The 16540-nt window shown below is 45.5% G+C and overlaps 1 protein-coding gene across 1 annotated transcript; it reads left to right on the top strand.

Annotated features, from left to right (window-relative positions):
• The first annotated feature begins 10321 nt into the window (after window positions 1-10321).
• LOC120893428 (protein disconnected-like) lies at window positions 10322-16222 on the top strand. The gene is made up of 4 exons (XM_040295293.1): window positions 10322-11479; window positions 13824-15366; window positions 15442-15620; window positions 15690-16222. Exons 1-4 carry the CDS (start codon window positions 11471-11473, stop codon window positions 15969-15971), a joined length of 2013 nt encoding a protein of 670 aa, XP_040151227.1. The 5' UTR covers window positions 10322-11470; the 3' UTR covers window positions 15972-16222.
• Window positions 16223-16540: the final 318 nt, after the last annotated feature.

Genomic DNA, 16540 nt, shown 5'->3' with positions numbered 1-16540 from the left:
TTCTTGCACCGATTTTATTCCAAATAATGTTGTCTGAAAATTAGAATTGAACAAAGACCCTCAGTTTACACCACACACTGGTAATGGTACTGTATTCCAGAAAAAAGGTCGAATAAGAATCAGCCAAAAAGGATCAATTGACATATTTATGATGCACATTTAGCAAGGAAATTCCGCACAATTTCCTCTCCAACCCAGGGCAAAGTTGGGGTTGCATTGTTCCCGTTTAGCATGTTGTTAAATTTTCGGTTGATTTTCGGTCCCGTTGACTTTCCTAACACAGACCACCAACACCTTCCCAGCACCCCGGAAGGTCGGGAATTATCTATAAAATTTTAATTAAACTTTCGATATTAATTATGGCAAAACATAACCAACACCTTCCCGCCGGTCCGCCGGCCATTACGCTTCGCGACCGTTCGCCGCCATGAATCTAGCCATTCATTTTTCGCTTCAAACAACATTACCACCACCATCGTCACTGGCAGGCAGTATTAACAACACGCCGGGCCCAAAACAAAGGCGAAACGGTTCTCCGGCCGCTAGGTGACACGCGAATGACACCGGGGGCCGTTTCCCCGTCTCTATTCTGGCTGCCTGATTATTAGCCACATTCGGGAGAGATGTACAGGGAGAGAGAGAGGCAAATGGCAGACCCTTTCCATTTGTGTGACCCTTCCCCGGGCGTGTTATCACGGAGCTTCCCGAGATTGTCAGGATTATCGCCATAACAATAATAATCACCGCATCACCGTGTGCGCGCGCGAGTTCGCTCGCTCATTCTCGGAAGCAAATTTTAATTAATGCGTTAATTAATTACCCTGTCCTTGTCCTTGTTCCCTTCCCTTGTGGCTCTTCCCGGAGACTTCCGGGGGCTGTGCCTGCAAGGTGCCAATGGTGCTGCCGAAACAAACGGCCAAACCATAATGTCACCATCAATGGATAATTTATAACTTTCGCCATCCATCCGGAGCGTTCTTGTTGAGCCAAAAGGGCTTTGCTTATCGCCTGGTCTCCCGCCTGAGCCACAGAACCCTCTGGCCCTCCGTGTACGCTAATGGGATGGAGTCAACGGTACGGCACATAATAATAAGCTCTGCTACCGTGGCTCTGTGTATGTGTGTGTGAGAGGGAGAGGATTTTATTATATCATAATAAGCGAACGATAATGATACCGTGGGACACTGTGGGTAGATTTCAGGGCGAAAATTGCGCGCATGATGGTACGCAAGCAGCAGGCTCCACCTTTTCCGTGAGCGAACGATGCACGAAAGCATGATAATGGGCAGAGTGAAGCCAGTTTTCCGCCAATTTTCACTTGCTTGAGCGATATTGAGTGGGCGCAATATTATTATCAGCCCACCCCCCCTCCATACTGATTAAGTCCCGGTGGGGAGCAGATGATTCGATGGTCGATTCCGATCAGAAAACTATCGTAACGGGCAGCAATTAATATAGTGGAACCAATATTCTTGCGTGCTAGATTTATCCTGAAGGTTTCGTTATTAAAAACGTATGCCATTGTTGTTATTTGGAATTTCGTTTTAAAATTGTCTCTCATTACTTGCCATACCAAAGGTCGATCGTCATGTGTCCATTGCTTTCCTATTAGTTTCACCAATTCCAACCGTGATTAGTCATTATACAGAGAGATTGCAATATCAAAACTCTTGCATAAGCATAATAATTGCCTTCAAACAATGCTGTGTATAAATTGCATTCAATTACCAATTAGAACAAGCCTCGGACAGGGCTCCGGTTCGGTTGGTGGGTTTTTATTTCATAATCCTCATAACAGCAAACGAATAACTCTAACCCATCCCATCTAACGATCGTTTACAAATCCCCCCCGAAGAGGTCACTTCAAACCACTTCAAACAATTGTTATTTTCCCTCTGATGAACAACGATGGGGCCCAGCAACAGTATCTCTGCTCCCCCATCCCTCCCCCTCGGGTGGGTTGTTGCAATAATAATAACCATTTTCCCCGGGCTCCCCATCTGCCGGGGCAGCTAGGACATTGCCGAGTGCCTTGCCTTGCCTACAGAAATGATACCAACGAGCAAGCAAAGGTACGATGGCCCTCGTCCAGCAGTAGCCACCCCGAGCCAGTGCCAAAGTGCTCAGTTAAAATATCAAAGAGAAAAATTAACAAATGAATCAAAAGAAACATTTTCATTTCAATCTCGTTAGTGTGTGGCTGGCATACACTCTCCGTCTCTTCCTGTCTCTCTCTCTCTCTCTTTCTCCGTCGCTCTTCGATGGTGAAACAGGGAAAAGCGGAAAGATTTTCTCCATGGCTTGCTATGGTAATAATAATTGCAATAAAATCCCATACACACCCGACGAATCAGGAGGTGGATCAGGAGGAGAAGGAGGAGAAGGAGGACGAGGATTTTCAGGGCACCAAGGGGAGAGCAAAACTTTGGAACGCCGCACAAAAACAATCATTGTCTATTTGTGGGACGAAAGGGAAAAGGATGAAACAGAGGGATGGATGGGGAAATATTTCCCGGATCATCATCATTTGGATGGCGTTCTAAATGGTGCCCGATTTTCCACGCTTCAGTCTACCTTACTCCCACCGCCGGCCAGATCCTTTAATCTATGTACATGTTTTGGTCTCTCTCTCTCTCTCTCTCTCTCTCTCTCTCTCTGTTGATTTCTCTATCTCTCTTAACGAGATGAATACCATTTCGATGGATGAAATATCAAACGGGCATACAATTCATCCCAATTGGACGGGGGGCACCCACAAATAAAACCGAGCGGGCAAAAAAGGGGGAAAACGTTGCGCGGTATCCACAAACAAAAACGGGAAAACAATGGTTGAAACGGGGGTGGTGTGGAGGGTTTGGAGAAAATGGCAATTTTGTGGCTACTCAACCTGACTTTGACCCGAGATGCGATGGCATGAAGCGATATTGTTTTACTCCCGAAAAAAACGCCCCCAATCTGTTATTACACTGAGAATCAACAAATCTGGCATGATACTGGGGCTGCATGTTACGGGGGATGATAGGAGAGAAGAGAGTTTTGAGGGGGGTTGGTTCAAAAATTGAAATTTTATTAATAATTTCACTGCTCCCTTTCGGTATGGTGTCCAATTACTTGCGCGCGATCATCTACGGGTATGCGTGGGGTAAGCGGCAATGGCAATGGCATACATAAATGCCAAAAACGTTCAACCTGGGAACAGAATTTGGGACGAGAGGATTCACTAATTGAAAAGTTATTTTAGTGCTTTGAGTATTGTGGCATTGCCGTTTATGGGCAATTTTCTGTGTCACGCGTAACGAAAAAAAGGATAATAGTTGCTGGGAATGTCCACTATTTCATTCAAACATCAGGCAGCAAAATCATGGCGTCCTGTCGGAGGGCTCACTCTCGGATAGTTTCGCTACAGTCTGTTGGTTCAAATCTGTTTGTTTGGAGCTCTGAATGACAGATTGCGAGTCTGATGAAGAACAAAGTATAATGTAATATACATACATAGTCAAATGCATAATTTCCACCTACTTTCAAACTTTGCGACTTTCTGAACAGTTTCTTAGACTTCTTATACAAGAGAATCGAAAGCACCATGCGTTGCGACTGACCCTGATCACTTATTATTTGATTATTTGTTTTACTTATTTTATTAAACAAATAAACAAATTACTAACTTATAATAACACAATAATCGATCAGATTTATTGTTACGATATCCTCGATAAGGAACGATTGTACCTCTCAATGTTATATCGAGATAAGAGGCGGGACTCGCCATCATCTTTAACTCTCGGGACACTGTCTTTATACATCGTTGATTGTACTATGCCCCTGCAAAACAAAATCAGACTGCTGTGTGGAAAAAACCTCGGGAAAATCATGCATAAATATAAGACATAGAATACATGAGGTTTACTGAATTTTGGTCTTTATTTCTTAAAAAAAACCATGTAGCTTGACGATATTGACCATTGTGGTGCTGATATTGAATGATAATTCCCAATGGTCAATAGTATTAGTCTGTAGCTCTCAATTGGATTCTTCATATGCATATTAAACAACTGAAAGTTAGAACACTATTTCCGAAAATTAGTAACACGGCTATGTTTGGTTTTTCTATTGCTTCTTTCAGATCTGGGCCTGATTTTTTGCATTATACCAGCACAGCCAAAGGGTATAATTACGGCATGATTTAAGGTTACTGATAAAGTAACGCGTAACGTATACCAGATGCATTATCATTATTCCTTTCCGGAATTTATTGTGTAATCCAACTCAAATCGATTTAAAAATAAGCAAACCTGATGCCAATAGGCCGGCATTTTGATTCACTCTCCCATCCCGTTGCATTCCATTCATTTGCATCGAGCGATATAAAATGCCAGCGAAGAAAATGCTCAGCAAAAGCATAAAAAATGCAAAATAGTTCAACGCTTGTATCGCTGCTAGGGAGCTCATTGGAGGGAAAATACTTCAATACAGCAAGCTCCGAACATTGGTAAAGCACGGCAACGATTGGTCTCTCAATTGTTGTTCAATTTGCGCTGTACTGCGAGCATGCATTGTTGAACAAACATATTAAATATTTTGCGACCACGTTTTTTTGCCTTCGCCGGTCAAAGAAATGCTGTGTAGGTAGCTGCGAGGAAGAAAAAGCAACTCTGCAGGATTAAATTGTGAAGGAGTATTTGGAGCACGGTAAATCATGTGGAATGTACACAGTTTGCTATCCTCTCTAACGAGCGCTCTCTAATGAATTCATTTAAAACGTACCGTTTTACTCATTTGCAAACTGGTCGCCAGGACCCCGGCCAGTATGACATGGACACTGGACAGCATCTGGTGGACATTGGTCAGCTTTGTTGCTGGAGAGACTGGCTAAAGAGGATTATTAGATTTTATCATAATCGCGTGCCGTGTATGTGTTGGCCGTCCTGCGAGCAAAGCGACAGCAAAGCGTCTCCTTTCGGGCAAGCTTCGTTAGTCGCTGTGGACGGTTGAGCTGCATTCCAGGTATGCCGTGCGGTTGCTATGCGTACCGACCGAAGTGTGCAGTGCAGTGTCCGGTGGTGTCCGGCGGTGGCTGACGTTTTGATATGATTAAGTTAAGGCTGCAGAGAAATGAAACGGATTATTACATTAGCGATGCTCGGTATGAAGAGAAAAGGAAGCCACTTATTTGCAAATTAATAAGGAAAATATTTACAACTTTCGTGGAAAATGGTTAAGAGCTGTATGAATCTTTGTTTAGATTTAAATAGCCGCAGTTTAAATTGAGGTTAAATTACAATAAGAGTAAAAGTAAGCTTTAGAAGAAACTTTAACTATATCTATTATCTCCATACAAGTAACATCAATATTACATTAGTAAATGTTTAGATACCATTTTGAATCCACTCTAGCCAACACTGCAAACCCAAAGCACAATCCACGGTAGCGCAATACACGTTACCAACGATACCACCCTACACCGAGAGGAGAGCGCTTGTAACGTGATGTGTGTGTGTTGTTAGTTTCCTGTCGCTGTTGCCGCCAAAAAACGACCGCAGCAATAAAAACGTGGGCGGAGCTATGCACGCAATCCATGCAACAACGACGACCCAACGGGGGAGGGAGAAAATCGTTCGTGGAAAACCGCCAACCCCGCTGCTGACGGTGGAGACGCGGTAGCAGTAGAGGCAGCAGCAGCAGTAGTAGAATCATCATCATTAGCCCCATCGTTTGCGCCCTGCTGTGCGTCCTGTGTTGTTACCGCGTTACCGTTGATAAACATGGGGTTACTTTTTCTGTAAACATTTCATGAAGAGAGCTTTTCCTTGTATTGTGTTTTTGTCTGTGCGTGTGTGTGTGTGTGTGTGTGTGACGTTGCTTCGCACATACACCGCATTTGAGGGCTACGTTCCAGTGGAGTGATTTTTTGGCTTTGGTTTTTGCATTGAATCAGCTTGAATCGAAAGTGTCAAACAAGTGTTTGCAGATTGTGTGCTACACCGTTTACCCGTCGGTGTATTAACTCAAGATTGTAAAATGCACTGTGAGCGTAATCAATGCTAAGAATGTACCTGTACACCCATCGTGGGCCGGTCTAGTGAAGGCAGTGCATTCTGCACAGCTTCTTCCCAGCCTCTTGCGCCAACCTCATCCCTCTCAAACACTCACTGCGAATATGTGTGAACTCTTAATTAACTCAATGCAATTGCATCCTAATTGAATCACACACATCATACTACACTCCGCCGCAAATCGCAATCGGAGATAGCCACCCCGTACCCCACACCATTCCGGATTTTGATTCGGTATCTGGTGCACTTGCACTTGAAGAGCGCGCCCGGTACTTGGCCAAACATTGAAAGCCAGGCTCTCTGACAGGCGTTAAAATTCACCAAAACGTCGAAAGCTTCACAGCACACCGATCGCCCACCGTCACAGTGCGGTTGCCCACCGTCGGCCAATTGTCGGCGGCCGATTGTAATGCTTACGCGGCCGCTTTCCTTTCCTATCTCAGCTCCGGCGCGAAAGCTGACCCCGGCATGTCACCATTTTCTGGTGGAATGCTGCTTCCGGCGGTTGGTGAACGCTACCGGCCACCGACCATCCTTCGCCGCACCGTCGAAAGTGTCGAAGACGCGCAATAATGCAATTAACGTTCGTTCGTCCCGTTTTCCAGTTCATTTGGTTTGCCACTTGGCGGAGAGGATGCCCTGGTGGATGCGGGCAGCGTCTAATTTGCTCTTAATTTTCCCACCCACCCTCAACTTCTAGACGTTTCTTGGTTCGTCTCTGGCACGACGTTGGGCGTCTGATAACTCAATTAAAGCAGCGCGCAATTGTGGGTCATTTATAGATGGAGCCGTCGAATATCAAGGACCGACCCGGCGGGAAATTCCTGGAGATGTGATCCGCTCTTCCCGGTTCACTGGTGCCGCTTCTGTTTCTGGTTTCTGATTTCACTTTCTACCGTAATATTACTAGGCACTTTTTGTATTGTTGTAAGTAACTTTTTTAACTGTCATTTTGACGGTTTTTTTTATATTTTCGGTCAGTTTGCAGCATCAAACGCTGAAGCAAATGCAAATGCTCAAACCAAGTTCTATCTTTCCTAAGTGATAGAACCCCAATCTGCCTGCCTCAAAACCAGCGGCCAGGCAGGTTTTGCCCTGGCGCACTTGTTTTACGTACGGACAAATTCGGTTCCCTCAACCGCCCTCCCCCCCCCCCCCTGCCAAGGCAATCCGAGGCGCACATTCCTGCCTTGGCGTGGAGTGCCTTTGATATTTCCGTCAACGGCGAAACACGAAAGTGAAACGCACCGAAAAGTATTTCAATTAGAATTCCTTCACCAGCACCCTCACATACACACCCTCACCGACGGGTACTCGTGAAGGTAGGATATTATAGGGGGATGTTTTTTTTTTGTTTTGTTATTTGGAGGCTGGATATCCCATGGAGTGTTGGAGCGAATCTTTCGCTTTCCGAGGGAGTTTTCCGGCTCATACCGTGTTTTTTTTTTTGGTTGTAGTTCTAATAGGGAGGTCATACTTAGTATGTCTGTGTGTAATGAACGTGTAGACATAAAATTACATAAATACAGCTTGCAAATGAAACAAAATAAACACCAAATAGCATGAGGTAACCACAACCCAAAGTTAACTAGCAAGTAATTTTGAATGCTAATTCAGAGTTTATTCAGAGTGTTTTTAAATATATTATTTGTATTAATGGATACAAGTCTTAAAAAGGAGTCAGACAGACGTCAATAGCACGAAATTGTATTGCGTGTTGCATACCTTTAGAACAACATCGGGCAAAACAAATAACCAGGTTAGAAGAAGCTTTCTAAGGCATACCATGAAAGCTGGAGTTGAATTTTTAACTCTTATGCATTATTAGGCCATTATGTTTACCGTGCAAAATGAAAGCAACCTATTAATGTTTTATTAGTTATGAGATATATGTTTTTTTTAACTTAAGCTTCTATTTATAAGATCCTCTCGTTGTGCTAATCTGTATTATATACTAATAGTGATAATCTAAAACAACGATTAACATCAATCGGTGCCGTTTATTCGATTTTCAGAGCTGAGCTAAATCGCTTTAGAAATCGGCCTCCTTTCCAAGTTCATGCTCCAACATCTTACTGAACTTTCATCCTTTTCCATACACACTGTTTCTTCTTAGGAGATCACACGCCTTCGAAATCCTTGGGAGACGTTTTTCTCTGTATCCTTTCTATATTTCTATCTAATTTCTTTACCCCCCAAAAGCATCTAAAACAAACGAACAAAAAAACATCCAACCCCAAAAACCAAACCGGTGTTTACCATAACCATCCTTAGCCCCCCCCCCTCATTACCCCATTCGAACCCGGTCGGTCGGTCGGTCGGTGTGTTCGGTTCATTTAATTTACGCTTCCTAATGCTTCGCCATTAGCTTTCGCCTTGGCCTGCTCCGATCAGCTAGCAAAGGCACATTCCGTTCCTGCACATAGCGGCACTGCACTTCCCTCCCAACTCCCTCACAGAACGGAACGGGAGGAAGGGGGCACACTTTTTTTTTTGTTGCCTAGCCCTGCGACCGTCCCTGAGCAGCTAGACAAGCCATCGTGCGCCTTCGTGCGCCTTCGTCGCTCCATTTTCGACCAGCGCAATCTTGCTGTCAATTAAATTTCCCGTTAAGAAAATGAGCCCGAAAATTCACAGCAACTTAATCAGTCCTCCCCACAAAAGGGGCATTGGGGAAGAGGATTTAGCTTTCTGCCTGTTTCGCAAGGCACATCGTCCCCATCGGGCCACAGCCAACGCTCTCCAATTCCTCCCCGAAACGAACCCAAAAGTGTTTCAAATGAGCTGAGGTTATTTGGCAAAGCGGCGTTTTTCCCGAGCGGGCTGTTTCATTTTTCTTTCGGCACTTCGGGAAAAAAGGGACCGAAAAAGAGCGAGAGCGAGAGAGAGAGACAGAGCTCAACTGTTTGTTCAGTGGAAGATGTGATAGAAAGAGAGTGTGTGAGAGAGAGAGAGGGAATGACAGAGTGGATGGTATTAGAGCGAGAAAATGAAACAGTAGGCTGGTAAATTACTGCTTTGCTCCGCCAAAGCTCTTGCCCTATCCCCGTGTGCGGCCCTCCACACCGTGGAAAAATGGCCGACGTTTTACGTTTTTAACGCAACTTGATGGTGGGTTTTCCCGAGAGCGGAAGGGAAGGAAGGCGAAACAAACGAGCAAGCAAAAGCCGGAAGTGGAAAACTGACGCATGCGTACGGCTAGCGTTTTCCCTCGGAGGGTGGAAAATTACGTCTAGTTGACTCCTTTCCGCCTACAGCGCTATTAGTCTCTCTCTCACTCTCTCTGTCCCACACACACATTTGCCTTTTGTAATCTTACCCTAATCACCCCCTTCTCCCACATCTACCCTTTCTACCCTTTTCCGTGCAGGAACCTCGCACAAACTCGCACCCCACACGCACCCACGAGCGGATTGCCGTGGAAATAGTGAAGGCAAATGTTCCACATTCCCTCGCTAATATTGTTGTCAAGTGTTATGATTTTATTTTAGCCCATCCTTTTCCCTGCCAACCTGCCTCCCGCACCTACTCCCAGTTTTACACACGTACGAACAAACTCACTTGTGCTACGCGGCTCTCTCGCTCACTCACTCGCCCGGTTTTGGAGCTCTATTGCGTTGGGAAAGCTCGCCGTCGGGAAAGCGTATCGTACAAAATGGGGAAACTTGGCTAATGGGAAGGGGGGAGAGGTGGAGAAGCGAAGCATGGTGCGGTTTATTCCGAGAATGAACATTTAGGGACCAGATTTGGTCGGGTTGGTTAGCCTTTTTACTCACAGTATTTTCCGGCCGACCTTTTCCCCCCCTCTTCCGCGCATCGTACTGGTTGTCATCCCACCGATTTCAACGCTTGCTGCGTGGTGCGTTTTCCCATTCATGACTTTATGGTATTTTTATTAGCCTTTCCGTTCTATCAAAGCAGCAGCAAGTCCTAGTGAGGGGATGTGTGTGCTGTTTTTGTCAAGAAGGGTGGAGAGAGAGAGCAAGAGAGAAATGAGAGAGCGAGCACGACGGGATGGTTTTGATTGTCTGGTCAAATTAACGAACCATCATTGCCCGTTTTCCATTCGACGCCCCTGCTATGCTTCCCTATGCACCTGCAAAAACAACATCATCATTATTGGGTGAGGTGGCTGCCACTCACTCACCCTCCGAGGGGTCCGTGTATCGGTTGCATCAGCGCGACGGAAGGATAGTAGGGTGTTCGGGCTCGTTACGCTGCAGGTCCTGTGGACGCGTTGTCCTGTCTGGTCCAGCCAGCCAGTCAGTCAGTTGTTGACGTTCGTACGCACGGTATCGCTTGCCTTAGAGTTTACGGTTACTGGAGCATTTAAATGGTTGCTACTGTTAAACGCCTAATCCGGGATTCGATCACCCTAAAAGCTAGCTTAATGAGCTGTGCGCTAATATGTGCCAAAACGAAAAGTAATCTCTTTGATGTGATGTGTGTTAATTACATTAGTGTTGAATACAAACGGAACACTCAGAAGTGTTAAAGTGCTTGTCTAAAGAAACCCGTCGGACATCGAGAAGTTGCTGCGATTTGCAGAAGTAGTTCGCTTTCGCTATGCTGAAATTAAGTTCAGCACAGGTGGATTTTGTGGTTGAACGATAATGACGATGCTACACCAACAGTTTGCAGTCTGTTAGCGACAAATAGCCGACGGTAAAGCACCGATGCACCCCTACGGGAGGGCAATACATCCACAATACCACTCATCAACGGCCATAGGTGGAGACATTGCACCCGGATTATGTTACACCCGGCGTACGGCGTACAGCATACAACTACAGCCGTTTGTTGGACCGCCCAGTGAAAAGGGCTCACACTTCAATTCCGTTTAGTTTGGTGCCAACACTCGTGGTGGAATCAAAGGAACCGTAACCGTGTCGTACCGTCCGTGGCAGTTGCTACGGATACGAAGCTATACTAACACGTGCATCACACGATATGGAGCGGGTAGTGAAATAAAAACAATTAAATTACATTTGCACAAAATATGATAAAAGTGCCAGTAAAAGTCAGCTTTGTGTGTGGTTGAGAGCTTAACGTGAATTCGGTGCAAATAAAATGACCACCCAAATGAAGTTATTGTGATTGCCTGCTTAATTGTTTAAGTGGTACAAGCTGATTCGACTCATTAAGATCTATTGTCATCATTAAAATTGCGGCATTGCGCGTTGCATTGCACACGACGGCAAAAGCATTCCACGAAAGGTTATGAAAAAGCTTTCACATTCAGGTGGCAGTGTGATCTTGTGTGTGCTGAGCTCGGTTCGTTTGCTGATAAAAAGCAATTAATTTGTAGCTAATTGAGTGGGCCAAATATTGGCACAGTGTGTGACCAAAAAACACAAACACTTGAAAGGGAGAAACGAGAAAAAAAGGAACAACTTTGTTGCTTGTTAGCTGAATATATGAAAAAGGTAATTATTGACTTTACGTTTATAGCTTTTCCACTTCTTTAAAAATATTTTCAGGGAATTTGAAGCTTTTTTCTGGCATTTAAAACTTCCTCTTATTTTTTTGGCACAACAACCGTCGTCAGTCAATGCCTGCCTGTACCACTAGTGGATTTGGCTTTCAGTGACTTTTGGATAGCAGGATAGCAGGATAGTCAGTCCTACGTTAAGCGACACGGTCTATTTGGGGCTTGAACCCATGACGGGCATGTTGTTAAGTCGTACAAGTTGTCGGCTGTACTACGAGACCGGCCATTTAAAGCTAGTTTTGGTTAATAATTAATGATTCATCATGTTAAACGTTCAATTTTTGAATTTAAATTTCTTTTCTAAGCTATAAATATGAAACATTTTAAATTCCAAACACTTTTAGCTTTATTTGTATCTTCTTGAAAAGTAAAAAACAAAACTTGCTTTAAAATCAACAAACCTTACGTTTTTAAACATATCATCATCAGCAGGAATAATCTGCGTTAATGACAATGCGAACAGAAAAAAAAGCTTTAATTAATAGCACATTTTCCTATTTCATAAATCCATAAAAGTAAGGAGAAAGGATATCGGCAACCGAAACCGCATAAACTGCAACAAAACAAAAGCCCTTAAATTTGATATAAATCATAACAGCATGAAGCCTGACTTCAATAGGATCAACACAATTGAAACAAAGCAATATCATATTTTCCCCATATTAACTGTTGCTCATGCAAATGCGATATGTTGAGGTTTCTTTCTCATCCCCGCGCCGTCGGCTTTTGAATAGATAGCCGCTGTTCTTTTATTAGATTGCTTTGTCATTTGTCTTCGAAAGTTTCAACCCCATTTGGCGCTGCAATCTATGCATTTATGCTACTAAATTGCACCACTATCAAATGTCCTCGCCCGAATGCGTGTGTGTCACCGATACATGTGCCACAGACCGACTTATGCACACGGTAAAGCCCAAACGTAGGTGTCAATTTTCCACAGCAATCAACACAATTGATTGTGGCGAGATGTTTTAATGCGCTTTCTGCACCGGCTGTGCTTGTTGCCCCCGGGTGGCTTCTAAGGCTTCAACCGGCATGCAAATGTAATGACAATGGGGATTGACGGGTTGGTCCGAAAAAGAGAAAAAGAAATAGAAAAGAATATGGATGCCACAGAAAGGAACTAAAACGTGGATCTCAGTTTACTAACTCTGTCCCCTATAAACTGGATCGCTCGATGAACAATGGAACGACCGCTCTTACTTAGTGAGCTTAGTGAAGGTATGGCCCGGTATTGTGTATTCTTCATTTCACATGTGGTGTTGCAATCGTAGATACGGGGAAGTGTGTGTGTGTGTGTGTCGGAGTGTAGAGTCACTAGCCATAACCTCAATTGTGTTGTGTCCCGTGTGTCCGAACACGAGGGCGGAAGTTTGATACCGTAACGGACAATAGAGCTGGTTCGGGTTGTTGTTTGATGGAAAAGTGACCTCATAAAGCAGGATATTTGATATGATGCCCGGCTGGCATAGGGGCATTTATGCAAATACATTAACCTTTTGCTGTGGCCAATGTTTTCTGGTGCGGTCGGTGGGTTGAGCAGCATATCGGTATTGGGGGGCTTCATGTGCAACAGTCTAAAGCTGTTGATGTGGAGGAAGTCACAATGGAGCTAGATTCCATAACAGATCTGTTGTGAGAAACGAACTAAACACCATTACTATAGGAATCCTGTTGGACTTTAAGTATCTTTTGAGCATTCAAAATACCCTGTAGACTTAATCTCAATTTTTACATTTTTACTCAATTTCGGCTGAAAATAATTATCTTGAAAGAAGCTAAGCTAGATTGATGGGAAAGAAACTACAATTAACGGCAAGTGAATAGTTAGGTCATTGTGACAGTCACGACAGTGTTCATAAATTCCTTTCCATGATAAAATGACAAACTCACTGGCTACTAGATTGTTCATAAGCTCTGAAAAGTTTCACTTCGGTTGTCCATTGCTATGAAGTGAGGTGAAGGTAAAGCTTTGTAGAAACTTTTCCCTGCCATCTTCTCAGGTCGGTATTATACCTGACGCAGTGACCATGTGGTTACCAATGTGGCTACACTTTTAATGAGCAAAAAAGGGTAGCTGTTTAATTAAACTTTTTAGCTCAAATCGGGGGACAACTAATTACCAGAAGATAAACCACTTTGTGGTAAAAAATGGTAAAAAAACAGTTACTCCTTCATAAAGGATCCAGCTTAAGGATCGATGGATGCGTCCAACACTTCTGACCACATGTCACGTCACTTACATCCCCTAACTAACAATGGATTCTTTTCGTCCACAGGTATTCACCATGATACACCATCAACCGACGAAGTACCATCATGCGAACCCACTAACCCACTTCCTCAACCTGCACACGTCGCACGCCACAGCGGCAGCAGCCGCCGCTCTGGCGCTGGCAACCGATGGGTTGGGCCACAGCCATGCTCACCATGGCCACCAGCAGCTTCAAACTTTGGCGGGAGCGGTTGGCCATCAGCAGCAGCAGCAACAGTTACATGCAGCCGTTAGTCCATCGGTATCGCATCAGCCAGCGTATCACGCAGGTCCTTCGGCGAACCTTCGACCAGTAGAACGATCCCACAGCTCTCTCGGCCATTACGCTCGATCGTCCCAGGGATCTCGAACGGATGAGGAAGACGAGGAGCAGGATGATAGTAGTAATGATAAGAGCTTCGCTGGCGCACTGGGCGGACGAGAACTGAAGAACGAAGCGTTTGATTCAGCGGTCGAGCCGTGCCAAGCGGATGGTAGTGAATCGGAGAACAATATCGATATCGATGTGGATGATCCGGATTGCGTAGAAAGGCCGGGGAGATCCTCTCGTTGTGCGGGAACCGTGCGTAACGAGATGGACAATGCAAATGGGAAAGAGTCGCTAAAAAAGACATCTTCTGCTAGCGAACAGGAAGATAACGATGATGAAGAAATCGAAATCGATAGTAAAAAACCACACAACGGCTCCCAGAAAGACGATCAAAGTGACCATCGACTAGGTGCGGGTGCGAGCCCGTGCAACGATACGACCACGGCCGTGCTCGACACGGACGGTTTCGTGGGAAAATCGTTTACGATAGCGGCCATCCTGGGGCTGCGGAAGCAGCAGGATGAGGCGGCCGCGGCTGCCGCAGCCGTTGCCAGCGAGTACAGCGAGGGAGCGATGAATCTTTCCACCGGGGCGGGCTTCCAGCAGCAACAGCGGGTTGCGGCGGCAGCGGTAGCCGCCGCAGCGATGGGACGTTTGCCACTCGTCATGGCGGCCGCTGCCGTCGGTATGGAAAAACGGGACCGTGCCGACAGTGTGGACAGTGTCGATACGTGCGGTGGATCACTGGGATATGGCCCACAGCAGCAGCAGCAGCAGCAGCAGCCGCAGGGTGGCACACTGAGTGCGCTTCAGAACCTGCATCAGCTACCTGGCCTACATGGTGCTGTTGGTGGGAGCTTTTCCGCTTTCCATCCCTCCGGTGGGAATGGGTCGGCGAGTGCACATCAGCAACAGCACTTGCATCATCCACACCAACACCATCCGCATCATCATCCGCATCATCATCCTCATCAGCATCATCATCCTCATCATGCTCTGCATCATCAGGTCAGTCCGCACTTTGCTGGAAACCCTTTCCACCATCACCAGGGACAGCAGCAGCAGCAGCAGCAGCAACAACAGCAGTCCCAACAACAATTGCAACAACAACCATCGCAACAGCATCATCATTTGCCACAGCATGCGGTTGCACATCAGCAGCAGCTTGCGGCTGGACATCATATGGCACTGGGACCACATCATCACGGACAGAATCATAATAGGGAAAAGTTTAAAGGTATACCTCAAAGTACAGTGCTCAATGCCACAGAGCCGCCGATGTTAATGTTTGCTTTCTATTCCCCCCCAACAGACCTAAGCAAGAAATCCGCCATGTCCTCGTCGGCTGCATCGCTGAAAAGTAAACGAGTGCGCACCATCTTTACTCCCGAGCAGTTGGAGCGTCTCGAGGCAGAATTCGAGCGACAGCAGTATATGGTCGGACCGGAACGTCTGTACTTAGCCCACACGCTTCAGCTAACGGAAGCACAGGTAAGCATGCTGAAGAAAGCTGTAACTGGAATAGGCAATGCAATGTAATGTTCCCTTGTCTCCGCGCAGGTTAAAGTGTGGTTCCAGAACCGGCGAATCAAATGGCGCAAGCATCATCTGGAAATAACGCAGCAACGGCTAGCGCTGATCCGGCAGCGACAGATAGCGAACGGAGTCCCCATTCCTGCCGGCGAAGTGCAACCACATCACATTCAACAGCAGCAACAGCAGCAACAGCAGCAGCAAAACGGCATGAGCGGGGGCCGTATAATGAACGCCATGGATTCCCCCGAGCTGACGATATGCACCGACTCGATGGACGCACGGAGCATCAGCGATGGGGACGATTAGAGCGGGCGGTGCGAGAGTTTGTCCACTGTCAGTGGATAGGAAACCAGGATTATACAGGGAGAGTTTGTGAAAATTCACGATAACTGTACGCAGTTGGAGAGTAGTTCCTACGATGTACGGCGAGCTTGGTAGAGCTTAAGTATAATGTCAGAGGTCAGTTAGCAATAGGATGGATTTGGGGTAGTGAGTTCTTGTCATTGTGTAAAATGTTTGTAAATATTTTATGTACGAATAAAAATGCCCACTATTAGTACCGTGAATAGAGGTTATTTGTTGATGTAAGTAAATGTTTTTACACTCACCCAGAGTGCTTGCTTCCTCTTCTTCTTGGTATAACAACCTCCGCGGTCATGCTAGTTCAGATGAACTTCCTAGACCCTATAGTCTACCACGCAACCGAATTGGACCTTTCGGAATTTATGCTTTGCTCCAGAGGACGAACTGAATGAGGATTTAACTTCGATTAAAGAATGAGGCCAATCGACTCAAAGTCTCTATAAAAAAAAGAAAAACAAAAAAGAAACTCCGGTCCGGTCTTGTAGGAGCCGATGTGTCCATCAAATTGTCTT

The sequence above is a fragment of the Anopheles arabiensis genome, chromosome 2, assembly GCF_016920715.1.
Source record: "Anopheles arabiensis isolate DONGOLA chromosome 2, AaraD3, whole genome shotgun sequence".
NCBI classification, from domain to species: Eukaryota; Metazoa; Arthropoda; class Insecta; order Diptera; family Culicidae; genus Anopheles; species Anopheles arabiensis.
The sequence above is the reverse complement of the archived record's forward strand: the minus strand, read 5'-3'. Positions and strand labels throughout refer to the sequence as shown.